This window comes from Lipomyces tetrasporus (genome assembly GCF_029532465.1).
Source record: "Lipomyces tetrasporus strain NRRL Y-64009 chromosome Unknown POJ06scaffold_8, whole genome shotgun sequence".
Lineage (NCBI taxonomy): Eukaryota > Fungi > Ascomycota > Lipomycetes > Lipomycetales > Lipomycetaceae > Lipomyces > Lipomyces tetrasporus.
Window position 1 is genome coordinate 300,348 of NW_026611603.1, and position 22,131 is coordinate 322,478.

The 22,131-nt window shown below is 48.2% G+C and overlaps 7 protein-coding genes across 7 annotated transcripts; 3 read left to right on the forward strand and 4 right to left on the reverse strand.

The window, feature by feature from the left end:
* Window positions 1-4,084: 4,084 nt before the first annotated feature.
* On the forward strand, window positions 4,085-5,483 carry POJ06DRAFT_292229 (Lactonase, 7-bladed beta-propeller-domain-containing protein; the record flags this gene model as incomplete). The annotated part of the gene is made up of 2 exons (XM_056190390.1): window positions 4,085-4,368; window positions 4,528-5,483. The coding sequence occupies 2 exons, from the start codon at window positions 4,085-4,087 to the stop codon at window positions 5,414-5,416; spliced, it is 1,173 nt and encodes a 390-aa protein (XP_056042047.1). The 3' UTR covers window positions 5,417-5,483.
* Window positions 5,484-6,637: 1,154 nt separating this feature from the next.
* Window positions 6,638-8,101, reverse strand: POJ06DRAFT_200229 (uncharacterized protein; the record flags this gene model as incomplete). The annotated part of the gene is made up of 2 exons (XM_056185181.1): window positions 6,638-7,863; window positions 7,921-8,101. The coding sequence occupies 2 exons, from the start codon at window positions 8,099-8,101 to the stop codon at window positions 6,638-6,640; spliced, it is 1,407 nt and encodes a 468-aa protein (XP_056042048.1).
* Window positions 8,102-9,366: 1,265 nt separating this feature from the next.
* Window positions 9,367-10,420, forward strand: POJ06DRAFT_282578 (S-adenosyl-L-methionine-dependent methyltransferase; the record flags this gene model as incomplete). The annotated part of the gene is made up of 5 exons (XM_056190042.1): window positions 9,367-9,543; window positions 9,588-9,671; window positions 9,753-10,069; window positions 10,164-10,294; window positions 10,377-10,420. 5 exons carry the CDS (start codon window positions 9,367-9,369, stop codon window positions 10,418-10,420), a joined length of 753 nt encoding a protein of 250 aa, XP_056042049.1.
* Window positions 10,421-11,580: 1,160 nt separating this feature from the next.
* POJ06DRAFT_257468 (major facilitator superfamily domain-containing protein) lies at window positions 11,581-13,363 on the reverse strand. Its single transcript, XM_056188145.1, has 4 exons — window positions 12,957-13,363; window positions 12,607-12,906; window positions 12,204-12,560; window positions 11,581-12,154 (listed from the first exon to the last, which is right to left on the reverse strand). Exons 1-4 carry the CDS (start codon window positions 13,108-13,110, stop codon window positions 11,637-11,639), a joined length of 1,329 nt encoding a protein of 442 aa, XP_056042050.1. The 5' UTR covers window positions 13,111-13,363; the 3' UTR covers window positions 11,581-11,636.
* Window positions 13,364-14,475: 1,112 nt separating this feature from the next.
* Window positions 14,476-17,993, reverse strand: POJ06DRAFT_257472 (uncharacterized protein). Its single transcript, XM_056188146.1, has 4 exons — window positions 17,365-17,993; window positions 17,245-17,303; window positions 16,293-17,200; window positions 14,476-16,245 (listed from the first exon to the last, which is right to left on the reverse strand). Exons 1-4 carry the CDS (start codon window positions 17,607-17,609, stop codon window positions 14,794-14,796), a joined length of 2,664 nt encoding a protein of 887 aa, XP_056042051.1. The 5' UTR covers window positions 17,610-17,993; the 3' UTR covers window positions 14,476-14,793.
* A 769-nt stretch (window positions 17,994-18,762) lies between these two features.
* POJ06DRAFT_257475 (cyclin-like protein) lies at window positions 18,763-19,853 on the reverse strand. The gene is made up of 2 exons (XM_056188147.1): window positions 19,452-19,853; window positions 18,763-19,400 (listed from the first exon to the last, which is right to left on the reverse strand). Exons 1-2 carry the CDS (start codon window positions 19,767-19,769, stop codon window positions 18,852-18,854), a joined length of 867 nt encoding a protein of 288 aa, XP_056042052.1. The 5' UTR covers window positions 19,770-19,853; the 3' UTR covers window positions 18,763-18,851.
* A 116-nt stretch (window positions 19,854-19,969) lies between these two features.
* POJ06DRAFT_257477 (uncharacterized protein) lies at window positions 19,970-22,117 on the forward strand. The gene has a single exon (XM_056188148.1). The coding sequence runs from the start codon at window positions 20,077-20,079 to the stop codon at window positions 21,946-21,948; it is 1,872 nt and encodes a 623-aa protein (XP_056042053.1). The 5' UTR covers window positions 19,970-20,076; the 3' UTR covers window positions 21,949-22,117.
* Window positions 22,118-22,131: the final 14 nt, after the last annotated feature.

Below are 22,131 nucleotides of genomic sequence, written 5' to 3' on the forward strand. Positions count from 1 at the left end.
CTCGAACGTCCCCGAGTTCTTACAGTAGCCCGCGCGACTGTCAAGAACTCTGGGACGTTCGTGGAACATGGTTTAAACTAGTCTGCTTTCAGTATAGTGGAAGTTTGTTGGATGACGGTACGGGAGGTACGAAAAGGTACCAAAGCGTTAGCATCGAGGGGTCTTGTGGTGGCAGGGTTAGGAGAAACTCTTAACCGTTTGTACCGAAATAAGGCGGTCTCATATTCGATTGAATATCGAATACGAATATTGGCAGGTTAGCCCTTCAGAGGCTTCCTGAATGCTAGCAAAAGTCCAATCAGATTTCGGTTATTGAGAAGTTGCGTAGTCGGCTCCGATTCACAATCGGTCCGAAAACGGAGTCCGAAGTCAAAGTCCGAGACGGACTTCCAAACCCGCATTCTTCTCCACCCATCATCATTTCTCATCTCGGCAACAGAATTTATAGTTAGAACAAGTATATGGAAACCAACCGAAACCGATACATCCGATTTTATCACGCGGCAACAGATATTGTGAGGGCTTTTTTGAACGTCGGCTTTTGGCTGGATTTGGAATGACCTAACTTCCTGACCGCTTTCTGGCTATAACATCATGTTTCTCGATAAGTACGGTACAAGTACTACCACCCTGAATTTTACTCCCATAAGTACAACAATAAGTGAGAAAGCCACGCAACTAAATACGGAGTATTTTGTATCCTCGAATTGTTCATATTCAGTCGTTCCAGTTCAGGGTCAGGGTTCAAAATGCTTATCAATACCTGATCAAATCTAGCTTTGGGTCTAGTGTGTTATTGTTGATTGATAATGTAACTATTGTTAATGCATGCAACTGACCGCTCACTGAAATGTTAAGTATTTAGTTTGCATGACCTTATGCAACTTTCATTTGTCAACGGTTCAGGCGACCATTCCCAGCTTCTTCCCAGGTATTAAAAAATTGCGTATTTGCTCTTGCTGAAATACCTGCTATAGAAAGGTGAAAGAACTTGCGCGCAATGCTTCAAATACCTGTGTCCTCTGGAGAGCAGATATACAGAATCGCCAGGATGACGCGAACAGAACGGACAGAGTTGACGAGTGCGTAGGACAGGAGCTCTTTGTAGGTACTGCGGTGGATTGAAGAGTGTCGTCTATGATAACGGGAAGAAATGATAAGGATCGTCCAAAACAAAAGCGGACATCATTGACATAGGTCTACCGCCGAAAAATCTTTTTCGAGAATTGGAAAGCACAAGAAATGGCTCCAGCGCAAACTGGATAATATATATATATATATATATATTCAGCATTACAGTAACACAGTTACACGACTTGCATAATGCTCTAGATATATCCGCTAGCTTTTGATATCCATTCACGACAGATCATCGTCCGAACTGGTCAAGGTATAGAGACTGTTGGAGCAGTGTCCGGCCGAAGTCGTTCTAGGATATCACGGAAACCCTGAACGCCATACTAAAAGTGGAATGACCCGTCGACGCATCGGAATTAAATCAGCTGATATTTGAAGGCCTGGTCATGTCAAGATTATGGCTCAACGACAGTTATTTGTCCGCGATCTAGCATCTCATAGATATAGGTCGCGTTCAAAGTCTTGGCGCCATGTGAACGCAATGACAGTCGCTGAGTGCCGTATTGTCGTCGTCATCCATAGGACTCGAGTAATCCACGAAACCCGAAAGCGCGAAATGAACTCTTATATATCATTCTCAAAAATTGGTCTCAGGTGGACTACCCAACTACAAGCCAAGTGCGATTGCAGTTCTTTCTTCTAACCAGGCCAGCTAATGTTGGTGGCGCGGTTCGTTCCGCTTTACTCCTGCTTCACTGTGAACAACGAAGTCCCTGAGCACTGAATTGGATTGCTCTGCTCTATCTGAAGAGAAACTCAGTAACTTAAATGAACTAAGATAAGGATCACGTTAGCTCTTCCCTCAGAGACTATACTAGAAAGCTTGAGAGATTCTTCGCATATTCTTCGGCAGAGAAGCAACTCGAAATGCAGCTGTGGCTTGGAACGGATTTCGACAAGAGCTCAATAATTCGTCGAAGTTCGCCAGTGTTAGCTTCCTTAGTCATAGACACAATCTCATACATAGCTAGTACTTCACGAATGGCTTCTATCCGCACATCTGGAACACACCACCAAATCATTCGACGGATATGACATTTCGTCCCAGTTGGAGACAGTTTTAAATTGAGATTAAAACAGACACAACAGCCAGTTGCACTATATACTGTCAAGAATTTTGAGAGCCTTCGGTCAGAGCACCTGCAGTCATGACATATGGGTTGAGTGTACAAGTAGCAAGCGCAACCCTGCGTAGAGGGGCCGTCATGCGATTTCCGGTCTGCTCGTATGGGTCGGCGTTTTCGTGACCAGAATCGCAGCAGCGCCTGGTTTATTCGATTAAGGGCGAGGCTGATTGACAATGGCCAACGTGGGCGTGCAACAGACATTTGTCATTGTAGTGCAACTTCATATGATCGACTTATGAAGCAGGCCGCAGCTCGTCGTCCCTAAGGTTTTTAATTATTGTTTAAGGATCTCGTCAACTTGAGCAGCCGTAATTTTAAGAACCAAACTGCCTCCGTTTGTGCAAGAGCCGTATCACAGAACCAAATCAAGTTACTATCTTTATTACGAAGAACGGAAGTTAGCATTTGGACGCAAGACAAGACAAGATCTGATTCTCTGAAGGACTAATCTGTAGATTACTTTATGCATAGATGCCCTTTACAGTGAAGCTAATCGAAGAAAGGACAGAGTCACATACTTTGGAAGGATCCGGCAAAATAATTGGGCCGAGGCGGCTGCCGATAACAAATGAAGGGATAGACGGAGTCGGAAAAAGGAGTTGAAATAAGTCTCAGCCGCCGTGCTGCTTGTGTCGATGAACGGTTTATTTTTGTCAGTTTCGAACGCGAACGCGTCTCGTTTAACGCGTGTGTTTAAGTTGGAACAAATTGGTACACGGGTTAGGGCAAATCGGTACGGTGGGATACAAACGCCATCGACAAAACAGGCTTAGCGGGTGTTCCGTCCAGAAACTCCCATTTTTTATAGGCCCCTGGAGACAAAAGCCTTGTATTTTGACTACCCAGACTAGTCCACCGTGAAAGAGAACCTGCATAACGCGTCAGCCGCAACAAATGAATGGCTGTTCAACACTTTGTTTGTTCCACCCTGACTGCGGTGGAGTCACCATAATTCGCTCACCTACAACGCCACATATGTAGCCACCGTCGAGGCAGTTGAGGCAGCTATTCCGTTGACACCATCGTACTAAAAATAAATTAGCAATTCTTTCAAAACAAAACGTATGAGATGTTTGTATATATAATTGTATTTACGTTTCGCATGGGGTCACCGCAAATGAGTGTTGGACTGTGGATTTCCGTGAATCCCTAACCCTTAAATATCGGTCCGGAATCGCATTCAGGTAAAATTTTCGAATGGAGTCAACTTCAACAACGACGGAACCGCTAGTTCTACCTTGATGATTCTACGTACGCAGCCACGGAGAACGAAGAACGTTCGAGCATGGCGCATGAGAGTTTCGTACGGCCCTGGACTTTGTGACACATATCTGCGGCGCTAAGGACGGGGGTTTCTTGACTTACGTCGGTTGGTAATTCCCTCGCATCCTCCAACAGACAGGGTTCTAACTATTCGGTGCATGGAGTTGGGGCGAACCAGTACCTGAAAGCTGCGATAACCTTAATTTTGACTTCACAGTTCTCCTATAAATGCTATTCTCCCCGATGCGGAAAAAGTTCCAATTATGGTCCAAGCTTTCTCTTCCCAATTTCCGGTCCTATGCAACCAGGAGGCATTTTCTTGTTGGTGGAGACGCAATGGATTATGGTACATGACGCTCCGGATGGCAAGCTTCGGCCTGAAAGCGTTAGCCTCTCAAAGTTTCTGCTCCGACAAGTGGAGATGTCCAAAGGACACACTCTATCGCCCTTAAACCCCAACTTAGATATATACTTCAACTTTGCCCTCCGGGAATGGTCGCACTTTGCCTAACACCAGTTCTAACACAGTCTTCCCATTACGCAGCATATTTTCCAGGATGAATGGATTTTTGGTTTTCCTCTTCTTCGCCCTCTCCTCCCTGGTCGTCGTTTATGCTTCGCCAACTGTTTGCACGCCCGAGTCAGAGTTATCACCACATATTCTCTATGTGGCTCTCCAGAGTAGAGGCATCCTAACTCTCTCGTTTGACCCCTCTAAATCGGTTCAAACAAGCCTTGAAGTTCTGGACACCAACACTGACGCGGGCTTCATGCCAGGCTGGCTGACGGCCCGAGGTGACAAGATTTATTCCATCTCGAGAACAGGCTTTCCGACGAATGCGTCCATCTCTGGCGGACTCTTTTCTTTCAAGAAATATCGGCGACAGTATGGCGAGGAAGGAACACGAGGAGCGCTCGGGATGTCGCTGCTCAGCAACGTGACCAGTGGCGGAGTGGGGGCTGTATACTGTGATGTTAGTAGGGACCGTCGAACCATCAGTGCGGCGAATATCGACGGGTCAACCGTTTGTATTCACCCTCTGTCAGAAGGCGGCATTATTGGAGAAGCATCCTATCTCTTCAAATACACCCTGTCACATCCTGGTCCAGGGACAAATGGCAGTCAAGTCCAGAGTAACCCACATGAGGCTATTTTCGATCCCTCTGGCCAATACATGTTTGTCAACGACCGTGGGGCTGACCGAATTTATGTCTACAACGTCGACGGCCCGTACAATGTGACACGAATATCCACCGTAGTACTTCCTCCTGGAACTGGGCCTCGACATTCGACGTTTCGCGCTTTCAACTCCACGAGGACTTACATGTACCTGGCTAGCGAACTGGATAACACGGTGCGCGTCTTTACACTAGATGGGGTCCATAATGATGACCACGAGAGGAAGATAAAACACTACCCGCCGACCCTTGACATCTCGCTGCGACAAACAGCATCCACTCTCGGGCCGGGCAGCTACCGTACCTCACCAAATGATACATTTTTAGCTTCCGAAATTGCTCTGTCGAATGACGGGAAGTTCGCTTATGTCTCGAACCGGGCCACCAGGACACTCTCCAGCGACACACTCGCAATCTATTCCGTCCATCCTAACATCGGGAACGACTCTGCTCACCTGGTATATCTTGGCCAGAACGAGACTTACGGAAAGATCCCCAGACACTTCTCACTGTCGCCGGACATGGAGACGCGATACGCAGCGGTCGCGAACGAGGTGTCGCAAAACCTTGTGATCCTGGAGCGCGACCCTGCGACAGGTTTCATGACAGGAATCAAAGGTAAGATCAGCTTTGGCACCTTCGATACGACCCAGAACCTGGGACCGGCAGCTGTGATTTGGGAAGGAAGAAATGCGGATGAAGGCCAGTAGGCCGATGTGTCATAAGGCAAGATTGAGTTGACTGTTGGCTGAATGAGTGACGCGTCCGAACTAAAAGGGAAGAGTGCGAAACTGAATATGTGGTTGAATGGAATTGAAAAGTAGATCTTGGTTCTTGAGGCCGGATCGGCTTCCTGGTTTCCGTAAATGTTACCGCCGGCCCGTCCTAATAACTAAACAGAAGTAATTACACATCGTGCCCTTGATAGCATTTTCCTGACAAGAATTAATATAAACCCACGCCAAGTAGAAACAGGGAAAGCCGTAAAAATACGACAAAGAAGGAGCTAAGTCTTGTCCAATGGGAAGGCGCAGGCGGCTTCCTAGGGGTGCACACGAATAACGACTTTACGAATAATACGTAAATTGTTGTCGGCTGCTTATATAATATTCGTACAAATTAAAATATGCATTGTTCGTAACTATTCCGTAAATCTTAAATAGTACTAACCTGAGATTTATATACATCTCGCAGCAACACCAGACGCCTCATAGTGTCCGCGCTCAACGAGTTCCTCCGTAAGCTTAGCAAATCGCGTCCACTATTAAACAATCTTTCTACTGACACCCCAGAGGCTTGTATAGCTAAATAATCTCGGGCGGCCGCTGCCACTCGCGTATATTCGTCATTATGTGTTCTCTCGGCCAAGAGAGTAGCCAGTTTTCGTGTTCAGGAGTAAACAAGACCACGTGACAACGCGCGGTGTCCACCATTAGCTTTACCCTAACCTCGTGGTATAAGTTGCGTCTCGGCAAAACTACGAATAATTACGAATCGAATACGAATAAGACCTCCCAAACCAATAGTCGAATACGAATATGAGTTGCGCCAAAAAAGTCGAATACCGGAATACGAATAAGCAAATCTTTATTCGTGTGCAGTCCTACTCTAGGCTGGATACGATTACGGTACCGTCAACTTTTGAGATTATCCACCGTCATATCGTATCGCCGCAGATACGATATCGATATCGTGTCCAGTCCTACGTTTTAACTGTAAGGCCGTTCAGGTACATGACTATTGTGCTGGGATGTTAGGGCGCGGGTGCCCACGGGTTGATTTGAGTGAGCGGCGCAGGGCAGGACTGATGACTGTATCCGAATACTGAAATTCCATAAATCCCACTAGTATGATTCTCTATCTAACGCCAAGAACATTAAGTTTGCAGCAATCGATTAGCCATATGAAAAGGATCATTATGATTCATGAGGTCAACTCCAGCTCTTCTTCGTCTTCTTTGCCTTCTTTGATGCGCTGGAGTCCTTGCTCCACGACCGACATTTGCCAAACAGGGTCCTGCACATCTTGCCATATTCAGTCACCAAATCGAAACTGCCACGCCATGACCCTTGGAATTGATGCAAAAGCCTTGCGGAATGGTCAGTGATTGGTTTCGATCCCCGGTTAGCTAGAGAAGCACGGCCAGGACTGAATCCAGTGATGGGTAAGACCAAGACGTCTGCCACCGTCTTGCTTTTGCCGTCGTCGTGCATGCCCGTGAGAGCATTCCACCGTAAACCTGCCACCAGCTCGAGCCATTCTTTGATAACTTTAGTGAATTGGACTGGCCCAGTCAAATCGACAGCGTATGCATCCAATAACCTATCCTCCCGTTGCAGTGTTTTTACGTCCATATCAACGGAGGCGATGAATCGAGTTGATATCGGGTGATGCGGCGCCAACGCGAGCGACCATTGAGTGATCTGCAGCGGATACTGATATCCTGCGCGCCAGTACGCGTCAGTTTCTGGAGCTATGTCAGCCTCAATGCCGACTATAGCACCAACGGCCGGGGACTTTCCGACACGTAGCGATCCATTGGCCGACATTTCGTACAGGTTTAAGTACAAAGGTGACGCGCTCGATGGGGGTGAATATATTGGACCATCGGATACTGATGACAACGAGTAGGTGCTGTTCTCAGCTTCATCTTCCCAAGGTTCACAATCGATTGGCTCGATCCAAGTGACAGGATGGCGCAATGGCATCGTGTCGACGTCGCTATACACACCGCCAAACCATCGCAAGACTGCGACACGAAACGCATCTACCCGCTCTACTTGGATCGGCATAGAAATATAGGATTGCCAAAAGTCCGACTCATATTGTTCGATGAACAAGTCTATTCCAATATTGTCCCACATTATATAGGCCATTTCGTCAAGATTGCCGTCATCGTGATTAGGTTGCTCGCCATCGCAGACTGCCAGCCATGACTCCACATAGTTCTTGAGCAACGGTGACCACGACTGTGGAGTCATAGAGTGCCAACTTTGATGCAAGATGAGTGGTATGGTCGAATTTGTGATATACCGATCCTGTGATCTGGCAAGGTAAAAAGCCAAGTGCGCTGCCTCGAGCGTTGTCTTTGGACTTGTTGTGAGGTCATTTGGCAGCTCGCCCGCCTGTTCTATCCATGTCGAGGGAATATGCCATCCTACCGAATTCACGCGTGTGTTAGTTGGGAATTTGAAAATCATGCGCCGGTACTCACTTCCACCGATTCCGGTTCCTTCAAAAATCGTCTGCTGTAATCGAGGATGCTCGCTGTAGTTCCATTCGTAGCCTATCCAGTTCTGCCAGGATCGCAACCACAGGATCACGACAAGAGATAGCGCGCTGTGGAATATAAACCTTAGAGACTTTGGAGTCCGTGGAGGAAACACGGGCCGCATGACGACCGATGGTGAGAAAGACTTAAACGAATTTGAAATGTATTGGCTGGAATCCATGTTGGTAGTCTATCCGCTACATGATCTTATGCTCGAATGCGATACAGTGACTGGTTTTCTGGGGGGGTTGAGCGTTATGAGTATGCGACGCGTACAGTGTGTTCAACACTGAGACGTTTCAATGTGGCTGAGTGAGCCCGGTAGTGAGTCTACAATTACGAATTTGCCAATCTTGCGAAGGTTCGGGTCATATAGGTAAGTTATCGCATTCCTTGTCTGCAAATCAAGTGGTGATGTCATCAGCGTACCGCAACACCGCCGCACGCCGCCGTCTCGGGCCCCGCTGCATCTTCAGTTTCATCGCTGTCGTCGTCGCCCTGCCCCACTCCGCCACGCTACATTCGTAATGTGATCTACATTGGAATAAATCTGATATCTGTGTAGGCATATTCTATGTTATGCTTGACAAGTCGCATGGAGGCAAGAGGACAGGTTGGTAAATTTATTGAACGTCGTTCGCATTTATCGCGCACTCGCTCGCTTTCGTTCCCGCCCGATTCGACAAGCCGCTTACGTGGCCGCCACTGTTTTATCTTTTTCTTGTGGTCGTGCGTTTTAGCAACTAGAAAGAACTGTTGACACAGCTCAAAATACCGCACTGACTGCAGAGACAGGGCATGATAGCCGCTTTAAGAGGCAAAATGACCAGATGAAGGTCGAATCCAGCACATTATATGTGTATTGTCCAACATCATCGCACCTTGAATTCGCACGCACGGCCCTTGCTTGGCCATTCAGGCGCAATCCAGCAGCCGAGTCTCTCACTTACTCGTAGTTCTTATCATGGGAACCACATGGTCGTATTCAGGCAACCGTTTCAATTTCGACTGTAGGCCGATGATTGCCTGGCAAGGAGCTCGCATGATTCGCATCTTGTCTGGGCGGCGGTGTTTGATCATCCCCGAAACAAGGACTAATCCGGGTTAGGACGGGCGCCGCCGCCGAATTTCGCGAAAGTTGCCCCGGTTAGTCCCAACGCGGCTTGATGCGACGCAACTTGGCTCAGCCACTGCCTCCGCAAAATTTGCCGGGCGGTGCAGTCACGTGCATGCGGCGCGAAAATGGCACGTACTCGGTGACACTGGGCGGCAATCGCGATGACGTCATATATGACGACGTTCACGATTGTAGTCTCTGCAGTAGACCTCGACCAATGTTTATTCTGCCGATTCAGTCAGGCTAAGGAGGGCCTTCATCATAATGAGACTATGGACGCAGTAAACGCCTATCGTCAGGTACAAGAACACTACGGACAAGTTGCGACGACAAATCTCCCAGAAGGCTACCAACAGAAAGTCGCAATCGAAGATCTTCATTCAATTCCCGACAGCTCGAATCTAGGAGTCAGTTGCGGAAATCCGTTGGCAATTGCAAACGTGGACAAGGTAGCATCGTACGGTTAATACCTTGCGTTTCTGACTCGACGCAGGGTGAGACCTTGATCGACCTAGGCTGCGGCGGTGGTATCGATGTGTTGCTTGCTGCAGCTAAGGTCGGGCCCGAAGGCAAAGCTGTGGGGTGTTGACATGACCAAGGTACACTGACTAGTCGTAGCTCAGTGTTGATAGTTTGTCTGTGAACTTACGAACTACAGAATATGCTGGACCTTGCTCGTCGCAACGCCGACAAAGCTGGCGTCTCCAACGCGTCCTTCGTCGAGGCCTCGATCACGTCTATTCCGTTGCCGACTGCCACCGCCGACCGCATTATCAGTAACTGCGTAATTAACCTCGTACCCGCGGCCGACAAGCCTCTAATTTTCCACGAAATGTTCCGGCTTTTTAAACCAGGTGGGCGGATTGCAATCAGCGATATCCCCGCGAAGAAGGAGCTGCCAAGTGAAGTTAGAAACGACTTTTCGTTGTACGTTGGTTGTATTGCCGGAGCCAGTCCGGTGCATGGCTATGAGAAGTTTCTCTACGATGCGGGATTTCAAGGCACGAGTTGTCCCTTCCGTCATTGATTACCGAGACTGACTCAATTTTTTAATCCTGGACACGAACAGTGATCTTGACCTTTACAAGGTAATGTGGGAGGCCGAGCGTGCCGATAAACCCGGTCAGTCATCTCCACAGGTATCTTGTAGTTCTTGCTGTGGTGCGCAAGTTGGACGATCGCAAGTCCGACCGGAACCCCGTCTGCAGCTCGATTTCAATGGGCAGGTGAGCTTTGTGCAACCTCAGCATTGAACTGCCGTATCTAACACGTTTGTTTACAGGGTCCTTCCAAGTGTATACCATCAAGCCGAAAGTCATCGCCTGATCGAAATTGCGAAAATAAGGATGCCCTAGGCATGATGGGAATATCGTTAGCCACTTTGGTATGGTGCGACGAAGTGTACCAAACTATCATCCGACCACTCAACCACACACTTCGAAACAAGCATAGTAGCACAGCGTCCGGGAGCTGGCTCGTCAGAGCACATTCTCGGTTCACCCTCTGCCAGTAGAAGCCATGCAAGTACTTAATCGCTTGATGTCGCACTTAGCTCTTCTAGTTATGGCCCAGCTGGTTGTGTTGCCCAGGGTCAATCAGAGTCCAATAAAGAGCATTGCCGAGAAGACATACTTCCAGCCTGGGCAAACAAGAAGGCCAGAGTAGTAAACAGGTTTTTCAATGTCTTCCTGTCGCTGGCAATTGTATCCGTTCTTATATTGATATATATCTCGGACAATTTAGTTACAATTATATGATGATGGTGATAATAACAGGATCTTTAATTGTTCTTGCATCCTATTACAGGTGCGATGGTCAAGGGCGGACGAGTTGAGACTCGAGCGGTTGAGGCGGCAGTCTTGCACCAATTCAAGGTGTTTGACCTCAAATAAAATTAAAGGCTATCGTTTGGATACAGCGAACAGAATACAGACGCTTGTAAATCGCTGTAGAGACTACGACGGTGCTTTGACAGATTCACAACCTCCCCAGGTTGCAAGAGGCGGTTACGGCACTCTAATGCCAATGGCAAATTAATAGTGGAATACAAATTTTGAAGGACCTCAATCATATGTTTTAGCGATTGACGATTCTCCGCCGGTGGGTAAGATACTATTGAACGATAAACTTTGAAAAGAACACCATGTAATGAGTCAACTGGGACTTCTAGGAGAGACTCACTGCTGCAACTTATGAGTTATGACTAGATGCTATTGTTATTGCAAATCACTGGCATAATGACAAGTCATAAAGTACAACGGAAACGGGATCTTGTAGGATTCGTCCAGGATGCAAACCATCTGGCACTACTGACAGTCGGCAAAAATGCTGGCGGCTCCTCCAAGCTCAGACAGCCCTCCAAGCTCAGACAGTCAGCATGATTAGGTGAACAATGTAAGTTGCATTTCCAAGTCGCGCTTCGCCTCCTTTGCCAGGCGTTCCTGTCTGCGATTAATCTGGTCTGATTTCATTATCTACAACTCTATGCCGCATGGGTTATTAAAGTCGAACTCCGCTATACTTCAATATCTGAATGCAAACATCACGCCTTGTCCTTCCGTACAAACATCTGACTAACATATACAATCGTGCCACCAAGAGCCAAACTTACGCCTGCGAACACAGCAGCACCCCAATATTTTCCGTCATCATGAGTCACGATAGCTCCAGCGATTGGCATTCCAGACAGCGCAGCAAACGATGCGACGGCTGACACTGCGCCGATTCTTGCACCAATTTCCCTTATTGGCGAGATTTCTGCGACAAGAGCAGGCCACACCGACACAGATGCACCAGAAAAGAAGCCGAACAATGCGGCAAAGAGGATGATTGGGACATGACCAGTCGCCGGCAGCCACAATGCTAGCGTCAGAGCGCCGGAAGCCAGACAAGCACCAAAGTAGGTGTTGTAGCGGCCAAATTTGTCGGCGAGGATGCCGGGCAGAATGCGCCCGAATACACTGGCTGCATTGAGAATTGATACCAGGTATAATGACAAGCTGTCAGAAAATCCGTGCGCGACTGCGTGACTGGGTATGTATCCGATAGGAATGAACAGACCTGAACGGTTAGCAAATCTGAGCAAAGCTGTCGTTCAGCATAGACTTACCCCAATACACAAGGAAAATGCCAGTAACCATGACAGTGAACGATGGAGCTTTGAACGGCACCACATACGTTTTGTAGATGTTTATGCTCTGCCGCCCTTGATGTCGGATGCGTGATGTAATCGTCAGACAGGACACGGTCGCGAGACCAAGAATAAGGAATCCGAGCGCCCGAACACCCCAACCAAAGCCCGACTCTTGCTCGATTTGGCGGAACATTATTGGCAAAATGACTCCTCCTAGCGATGAGCCTGTTATTGCAATGCCGAGCGCTGCAGCCCGCTTCTTGATAAACCAGGCTGAAAGCGCGGAAACGCACGGGTTGAAAACTAGCGACGCGCCGATGCTGGTACAGATGCCTAGGTTTGTCAGTAATTGTTCGTCAACATCGAGTCTACCACGTGCCTTGAGCAAGGATAAACTGATAATACTCCTTGCACACTGAAGTCGTCATGATACCAACTACCATGAGGATAGTACCCGGAATAAGTAATGGCCTGGGCCCAAACATGTCGTACAATCTTCCGATAATGATGCCACCAAAGATCATGATGAATACTTCGATCGACGTGATCCACGAAATGGTCGACGGAGAGTACGAGCTCAGCTGATTAGACATGTAGTATTCCTCGAATACGCCAATCACATTTATGTACCCGAAACTGCAAAAGATCCCGCAGAATGATCCGAGAACGCATAACCACGCTGAATGCGTCAGTCGCAAGATTAATCTAAAGCACAGTGCGTCTTTGTACCTCTCACACCAGTGTCTGGTAAATAAAGCTCATGCGAAGCTAGATTCAGTGTCTCTGCTATAGGCTCAGGCTCTGTCTTCTCAATGACCGATCTCGAGTCTACGGCGGACGACACTGAGACGTTGTCGGCTAATGAGCTGTTTGGCCCCCTCATGTTGATGATCTCGTCCAGGGCAGGCGATATTTGCTATGACTTCTCATGGCCGCATCCATGACGAGGATATCTTGACTTTAAATCCTTCTGACAGCACAAACTGTTGTGACGTGGCGAATAGGTGCGGGTTTACTGACTGCTAGAATGGGGCATGTTCGCGCCGGTGATATCCCGAAAAGGCAAGTTTATCGTTCGAGAGAAGTGCGCAGATTGTACAGGGAAAAATTAGAGTCCGCCGTACAGAACACCATCGTGTTTTGCCATAGGAGCCATCTGTACGCGCTTCAAGAAGGGTCCGATCGGGTAATGGAGAAATTTATGCTCAGGTTGGGCTGGACACGATACCGTCGATACGATATCGCCGGGTTTTGCCCATATTGCATACCGTATCGCCAGCCAGAAAAGTCTGGCGATATTATCGCCTATTTATCGCCCATATCGCATAAAATACGATACGATACCTCTGCTGGGGACTTTGGCGTGCACTTAATTGAGTAATTACTTGGTCTTTCCATCTCAACGCCCTTCATTTACCGTGATGAAAATCAAGTGGAATCTCGGCGGTACGATACGATATTCAACAATATCGTATAAGTTATCGTACCGCCTGATTTGAAATTTATAATATCGCCTAAATTATCGCCTGGAATTTTCCTCTGGCGATATCGTGTGCAGCCGTAATTTATAGATTGGTCGTACTCGCGAATGGCAAACTACACGGCATGAGTTTTACTAATCTGACCCAGGAAAGCCAATTGACCTGACGAGTCGGTCTTGATTCGCTCCTTACCAATGAATCTTGAAAAGTCTACCAACCGCTCTAATGAATTATAACCCGTTTCCTAACAAATCCCCCAGTCAGCCACCGGCTACAAGCGCAGAATAAGTGATTTGCCATGTATATTTGCGGATATAGTAATATCAACCACGGGAATTTCGAGGTTTCTCCAAACGTGAGATATAGATGCATAATTACTGTTAGTGCTCCACTTTGGCTATGTATTTGTCTGGCGTGTTAAATTAGAGCCTTGAATTGGATAATAATTGCTTATTTGAATAACGTCATTTAGTTGCGACTGCGATCCGAATGCAGCGGCATTTAATCGAACGAACAGCGGCGCACACGATTGCCATTTGCCACTACAAGTATGATTCCGTGGGGTTACAGCCAACCGGGTTACCTGCGGCTGAAATGCTTCGCAAAGGCAAAGGCGCCGCACCACCGAAATTAGCAGTCCTTGTCGGTTGCGCTGTTCTGTATTGTACAGCGGCAACTGCCAGGTTTTAGCTAAAGGAGAAGGAAGTGTTATCGCTGTAGACGTCTATTAGGACTATATTGCAGCTATAGAGGATTACTAATACTGATTATAACAATTAACAAGCAAGCTACTTCTTTGGCAAACCCAAAGACTTAACGAACCTAATAAACCTCATATTTGCAGTCCATTCCATGGCGTCCGCGAGGAATTCCCATACGTCGCGACCGCCGTAACGGGAACTTGTACGGTCCGTTTCAAGGCAGTACATAATCAGTATGAACTTCAAATCTTCGACGATCATCACAACAGGGGCGCAAACTCTTTGCCAACCAACAAATCTGGCCTGGCCACGCTCTCGCTAGCCTTGTATGAGCTGATAATGATAGACGCCTGCGCAACCTTACCAGTAATCCATTAGACGAAATCACTGACCAAATCCCGCAGATGCAGCAGAATCAAATTCTTGAAACGACTCCGACAGGGTACCCAACAAATCGCCAAACAATATCCTGCCTAATTCGTCTTCAGAACTCTTGTCTTCACTCCCGGTTCCGACCGTCGTGGACGCGGTTGGATCAGTCAACGCACTGGACACCGGCATGTTGCTGTCAGTGAGACCAGGATATCCCGCAGGATGCATTTCAGCTATCAGACCGCTCTCCCAAGGATCAGCCCTCCCAAGTCCCGGCTGGACCTCAACACCGTGAAATGACATTTCCCTAGATACTTGTGCGAGCGACGGGACCGTCCCACGTGGAGTCGACGATGACTGCAACGTCGCAGAGGCAGTTACACTCATTGATGCTGATGCATGACCCACCCGTGGGCTAGCGGCGGCGATACTGCTGTCTAGCGACTGCGAGGAACTGAACGAGTGCGCTCCGATTCGGAGGTACTTTCGAACTTGATGCCACAATGCTTTCAACGCTGAAACATAGCGTTTGGCCATATTGCTCTGCCCAGACAAACTCATTTCCAAGTCACAAAGCTTTCGCGCTCGCTGCAGAATCAGATGACGATCAGGGCTCAGCGGATGATGTGTCAGATACACAAACATGACCGTCACAGCGCAGAATGCCACGTACGCTATAAACCAATTCGAGCCCGATATGTTAGCAAAGCCGTCCATTTCTGCCACACCCATTGCTACTTCGAGGCATTTGCTTTGCTGAGCCCGTTTCCGAGCCGACACATCGGCCAGCGTGGCCGTTACATCAGTTTGCCGAAGCAAGCCATCCATGAGATTGAGAGATGGTCGATAAATCAAAATCAACGCATGTGCGTGCGCAAGATGTATAACATCAACCTGCCGTGAATACGGTAGTCGCAATCCACCTGTCTGAGAGTTGAGCCTAAGAAAGGTTGGCAGGCTTTCCTCCCACTCGCGAACCTGCCTAGCGAGATCATCGATGACACCTTCCTGGTTGTCGCCCGGCATATCCCGATAGAGCTTTCGCAAGGCCAGTCGGACAATCCTTGATATCTTGGCATGCGCTATTGGCGAGTACATCAGACTCGGTTGCGACCGACTGTCGCCAATGTCCATCGCCGCAATCGCATCAGCTGCCGCCTCGCCGTCCGTGTCAGAGACATGCTGCAGCAACGAAAACCGTGCAATTGCGGGCCAGTCTGTTGTGATATCCTCTTCCGCCCAAGTCAGTGTCTTGCCGAGCATTGTGCACATATACGACTCGAGCGTGTAAATGGCCCAAAATGCGCGTTTTCTGAGCTCGAGTCCTAGTCTGTCGCGGGAAGGCCGAGCATAGCTATAAGTCCTGACCCGACGATTAAGATCGAGGTTGTTCGCTATATTTTTCACTGTTACTAGTAGATCCCACGCTTCTTTCACTCTTGAGGTCGTCAAAAGATATTGGCACTACATCAGTTAGCCCACATCGGAACACAAATCAATGTCTGGAATACCATAACGAATTGTGCTTGAAGCCTGATCAACGTATCAGGTGACGACTGTTCGTTCCTCAACTCGTTCTGCGCAATCAGTAGGTATTGCTGTGACCGGTATCGCACTGCCTTCCAATTCTCAGCGTTTGCGGGGCACGAGCCGACCGGGAACTGACTTCCCATTGCCCACACACTGAAAATCAGCGCGCTAATGCATCGATCATTCAGCAGTCTTCTGCGAATTCGATCGTATTCAAGCGTCCGTCGCGCGACAGGCTCGACTTCAGCGGAACCATCGAGATCGAACGGGGATGGCTCTGCATGGAAACCAGAGTCAACCCACTCTTCGAGCACCGGGCGATGTAAAATTCGGTACGTCGGACATCCGTTGTCAAAATACCACGATACAAGTTTGCGCGCAAGCTTCTTCGATGGTAATGCCAGGTATTTCGAGTCTACTTCACCCATAGGAGACTCTGAGAACCAAAACTGCTGATCATCGTCTCGTTCTAACGGTGTCTGTGACAAGCGAGTGGACGGATACGAAGAGTCCGAATTTCTCCATTCTGATTCTGTCGGGCTGGTCGCCGTATTCCTACCTGGCGTACCCATGCGCGAAGATTCTGACAATGTGGGGCCGTCGGTTGCCGTGACCTGTGGATCCAGCGGGCTGAATGGTCCGCCAAGGAATAGTTCTGGTGGCTCCCTGTCCCTGCTTGAACTGCAACCGGATGATGGCGCACCTTGACCGTCGAGTATTGCGCACATTCTGTTCGCGTCACCCTGTCCGTCGAGATTTTCTGGACGTCGGACAGTACTCGCACTGATAATTGGTGGCAATTGGATGTCCATCGAGTCTGTTTGGACTGCGGATGAACGCATCGGAGTCACGAGGGATCCGCGAGTGTATTTCGACTCGTACGTACAGCCTGGCATGTGAGCTGCGAAAACTACGTGCCAATACGATACTTACTTGCGTGGAACTTTGTACATCTGCCGCAAGGCTGAGTGCCATCGCATCGGACTTTTCTTCTGGAAAAATGTCAGCGATATTTCAGGTCGGAATTGCCTAAGAAGTAAGAACCCGACATACGCTTTGCAAGCATCGCACGCTCTCGTGCTATTTTTCCTTGGCCGCTTGCTTCCATTTGTCGCTGCGGCGACCAATACTGAGACGGCTCTGCCCATAACAGGTGGCGACATGGATGACGATAATGGTCTCCGACGCTTCGTGCTCAATGATGGAGGACTTGGTAGTGCTGGACTGACGCTGACTGTCAACCCGCCTGCTATAGAGTCTAACGCCGCGATGCCTCCCGGTGGCGTTACAGATTCCATACTGAAGACTGATCGATGCTGTATTGCTGTGAATGAGCCAACGGCGGGTTCGTGGCTCTGCAGACTGAGAGCCTCTCGCGTGTCGGGCGCGTTAACAATTTCTATTCCACACAAAAGAGCAAAACAGACGCCCCCTTACTCGGATAGAAGCAGGTTGATACCCTCTGCAAACCCGACTGCATAACGAGCGATTGTACGGAGTGGAGAAACACTTCGACAGTGAGCCTTTCGGCATGTTTCCGTGCCCGCAGCCCATAGTCGCGGACGCTTTTCCGAGGTTTTGGCTGGGAGATTGCGCTGCCTGAGTTTAAGTTTGGATGTCGCCGATTAGAGTTGGGATGAGCCGCACCGGCTTCATTCGTTCGGTGCGATGCAAATAACAAATCTCCACGACCGATGTAATACATATGCGACTGAACCGCGGTTCTTCGCGGAATAAGGGAACGGCGACGTCCTGAAGCAGCCGTAGGGGTTGTTCCTTGCAGCACACTGGTGACCATAAGCACATCTACGATTGTTCCAACATATCACTCTAGCTAAGCCTATGGGGACTTCCTCCCATATGGCCACCAACCGACCGTCGTCGGCATCTCTGTCGAAACGGCTGACAAGGTAAGTCGAGCACGAAATGGAAAACAATAATCGCTGACGACACCTGTCCAACTGAGATAGTCACCGTTCGCTCGTGTTGCTGTCCGACTTGGAACACGCGAGATCCTACAAAAACGAGGCTGATGTAAGGCGTCATTACGTTCGCTGGCGCGTCGCAGCAGCTATGCACTTCTACGCAATGGTCAGGTTCAAATGCCCATTGTAACTCGGGGCCTACATACTCGCGATTCCGCAGCCTTCCTGTGTTTCGGACTTTCAACCGCGTCCATATGCGCGCTCATGACACCAAGCAGTCGACGAGATGTCAACGACGAAAGGTATACATACATACGACATGTAAGAAAGATATTTTGGCAAGTCAATTGAGGCAACACTGGTTAAGACCGAAATCCTAAACTGATCAGAAGACTGGCCATATTTTGAGACGGTCATATGTCGGTTAAGCAATAATATCTCATCACATTCTTGCCCGCTTTTCCGAGATATCTGGTTTCACTCGTGCAAAAGCAAGACTTGGGCATTTAAGTCAATAATAGCAATACCTTGTCTATTAGCCTATAGTACAGTAACCATATAAACTCCAAAAATTCTTCCCAAAATATATACAGAGACGCCAAACAATGCAGAATATCAATGTTGCCGAGTATACTTCTGCTCGCCCGCCCTTGACGGACTGGACTCATACAGATCCGCCATAATATTACACGCGGCCTTGATATCACCAATCGTAACATCAATTTCATCCCACCACATTCGTCCGTACTCCACGGGCAAAACCGTAACGTGGCAAATCGTCGATGCGCAGTATAACGCAGCCGCAGCGAGTACCCTCGGCGGATAGCGCAAGCATAAAGTCGTTCGTGCGCTGTCATTCACAAATGCCCACGCCGACTTTGTCAGGGCGATTCGATCCTTGTCATCCTTGACGAATTTTCGAGTGTAGTGTATTAATATATTGTATGGATTCTCTATGGCGAGGTCAAAACACAGCGCCTCTAATAATAATTCCTCGTTGAATAGAATAATGTCACGCCACCGCCAATATTCTTTGCTCTGCTGGTCAATCTCAAGTTTGTCATTTTTTTGCGCCACTCGACAACACGCAACGACAATATCCTTCAACTTCCGATTTGTTTCTTCTACCTTTGTGGACAAAAATATGCATGTAGCCCCAATATCCTAGCAACTATTAGTATCAACATCCACTCCAACCCGCAGAAAATGACTAACATAGTAGTGATGTCGCTTTATACTAAATTTCATGTAAAACCGATGGAACATCGTCGCAGCAACATATAACGTAGGTTGCGGCAATTGCAAATGCATTCCCACCAATGCCAGAAAAGAGACGCCTTTCGACCGCATCATCATTTCATTGTCAAATGGTATCCCGTCTCGAGAGGATGGAGTCTGTTTGAATTCATCGGGCTGAAAGACCCAGCTAGTGTGGCGCTGTTGGACCCATAGGATATCGGATCCGCTGCTGCCGCGCACAGCATCAGGACGCGGAGACGGATAGTTCGACTGTGACACGCTGCTGTAGGCCATATTTAGATATTTACCTTATAACTTCCGTCATTTCAAGCCGTACCCGTCTGGTCTCCATCGAATATTTTGCAGTGCAGGTAGTTTCCAAAGGACGTGATTGTAGGGCAGCGCCGCATGCGCGTGCTGCTGTTGCGCATAATACTGGAAGTCCACAAAATTAGCGAGGCATGTGCCGGGATCGAAGGGCTAAATCATCAGTGCAATAATTATTTTGGAAGCTCGACTTCAAATGAGTTTACTATTATCCGCCTCACTAAATTAGTACGGCCTGCGTTCACTACTCGGCCAGTTGCATCGGTAGCAAGACATGCCTTGCCGCCTACCGACCGGAGTTACTGTATTTCCACAGTCACTCCGCGTGGGCAGTCGGATAGCAGCATTGCATTCGAGTACGATTCGCAGTGGCCGTGATGCTCCGTTGAGCACGAATGAGTCTGCACCAAGGTCCGACCTTGTGAAAGTCGATATTCCAGAGTCATCATTTCCGGAGCTATACACCTCATCTATATTCACGGGCAATGGCGAGGCAGCAAGGCGCAGTATAGGTCAGACTGTGCAATCTGGCCAACCTCCTGACCATGTTAGGTCAATCATGGGCTCTAAAAGAAAGAGACGTGAGGAGCGGCCTCAGACGAAGCAGCAGCAGCAGCTGCCGAAGGCGAGTGAGGATACACGCTCCGATCCGCTTCGTATGGCGAAGAAGTTCAACAAGGAATATAGTCTCAAGAGCTGGCGGCTGGACGATGACGGGGATGTCCTTGCCCCTTTAGATGAAGCGGATAGAATCGACGCGCGGCTGCGTGCGAATGTCAGATACCTTGACCCCGGCTCAGTGTCAGATGCAGATTGGAACCTATTGAAGGGTAGAAAAGTTGGCGAGATCGACATGGGTCAAATTTGCAACAATATTCATGATCGCATGGGTTTCCAAACCGATGCAACTGCGTTTCTCGACGCGCCTCTACCGAATACAGCGGTCGACGTTCCAAGATTTACAGATATCAGGTACGCGACATCATACACATATATTGTCCATAAGGACCGTACTGTCACTCTTGAGATACCAGGTGAAGTGTGGCCTGTCAGTACGGATTTCCTGGTCAATTTTCACAATCAAGAGCGGAAGCCTACGAATCGTTATCCTATCGTGCCAAAGTTAAAGGAAGGAATTCAGACGTCGGCAGACTTTAATCGAGCGTACATGAAGGAGTATCCTATGGAGCCACTCTTTAGGGCCATCTTAGAAGCGAATTATTCTCGGCGGAGAATAGACATGCACAACGTCATTACTGATTCGGAAGTGCTAGTCTCTTTGTTTACATACTTGAAAACCATCAAGAGTGACTCAGAAGATTTCGATCAGTTGTCGATCGAGTGTGCGAAAGTCAATGGAAGAACAATATTATCCTTGCTCGATGTGGTGGTCCCAGAGAACAAATCTCTGAATTTGCGCGCCAGACGCCGGTTAGGGGATACAGCTAGAGCTAGTGTGTATGAGATTGCTAGTACAGCATCTGAGATTGGTCGAAGTCGCATCAGCTTTGAAAAGGGATTTGGCATTCGACCCCACTTCCGGATAAATTCGGTGCAATTTGGCGAAGATTTTTGGATGCTCGTTCGATTCCGAGTTGACGCGAGAAAAATAAAGGGCTCTGTAAACGCAGAGGAGCCTCAGCTAAACGACGAGCAGTACATTGACAAGCTCCCTTGGAAGCCACGCCTCACTTACACTGATATTCCGTCGCCGAGCCCTAAAGACTACACACCTTACGTTCCGGACAAGTATAAGCTAGCGACTATTAGATCGGCAAAAAACGACGTCGAGAGAATTAAGGATTATGACGCATACTTCACGCGCATTCAAAACGAGATCATTGCCCGCTATAATTGGAGGTGCGATCGTCTTGCGAGTATTCAGACCAATACTGTCCGGGGATCGTATTTCCAGCAATTTGAAGAAAACTATGGCTTGGAGCTCATTGCTCTTAGACAGGTTCTAGATCGACTCACACAGCTTGAGGATGGGCAGTATATTATCCGAAACGATCGCGACCGACTAATTATATACCACAAACGTGATGGTAAGGTCGATGTAGTCCCATCAGATTTACGTGCTTATGTGACGGAGTGCAAGAAGCCAGAATCCGTTGTCGGGAAGCTACAACTTAATATTGTTTAGACTAGTATACGAGAACTTGAATTCTATGTAGAGGGAAGAGACGATCATCTACAAAAGCGTGTTTGGCGGTTGTATATATATGTATAGTATGGGAATTTGTATATAAAGTATGTCGAGGGCTGTTTCGGATATCGTAATTCATTTAAAACGGAGAAACTTATCGGAAAGACCATATTTGTGGTT

What these genes read in the sequence shown, in the direction of transcription:
- POJ06DRAFT_257477 (XM_056188148.1), top strand. Translation starts at nt 20,077, where the DNA reads ATGCCTTGCCGCCTACCGACCGGAGTTACTGTATTTCCACAGTCACTC.
- POJ06DRAFT_257475 (XM_056188147.1), bottom strand. Translation starts at nt 19,769, where the DNA reads ATGGCCTACAGCAGCGTGTCACAGTCGAACTATCCGTCTCCGCGTCCT. An exon ending in TAAAGCGACATCACTACTAT is followed by an intron (nt 19,401 to 19,451) that starts GTTAGTCATTTT and finishes AATAGTTGCTAG; the next exon opens with GATATTGGGGCTACATGCAT.
- POJ06DRAFT_257472 (XM_056188146.1), bottom strand. Translation starts at nt 17,609, where the DNA reads ATGGAATCTGTAACGCCACCGGGAGGCATCGCGGCGTTAGACTCTATA. An exon ending in GCGTGCGATGCTTGCAAAGC is followed by an intron (nt 17,304 to 17,364) that starts GTATGTCGGGTT and finishes ACATTTTTCCAG; the next exon opens with AAGAAAAGTCCGATGCGATG. An exon ending in TTCAAGCACAATTCGTTATG is followed by an intron (nt 16,246 to 16,292) that starts GTATTCCAGACA and finishes TAACTGATGTAG; the next exon opens with TGCCAATATCTTTTGACGAC.
- POJ06DRAFT_257468 (XM_056188145.1), bottom strand. Translation starts at nt 13,110, where the DNA reads ATGAGGGGGCCAAACAGCTCATTAGCCGACAACGTCTCAGTGTCGTCC. An exon ending in ACCAGACACTGGTGTGAGAG is followed by an intron (nt 12,907 to 12,956) that starts GTACAAAGACGC and finishes TGACGCATTCAG; the next exon opens with CGTGGTTATGCGTTCTCGGA. An exon ending in TCAGTTTATCCTTGCTCAAG is followed by an intron (nt 12,561 to 12,606) that starts GCACGTGGTAGA and finishes TGACAAACCTAG; the next exon opens with GCATCTGTACCAGCATCGGC.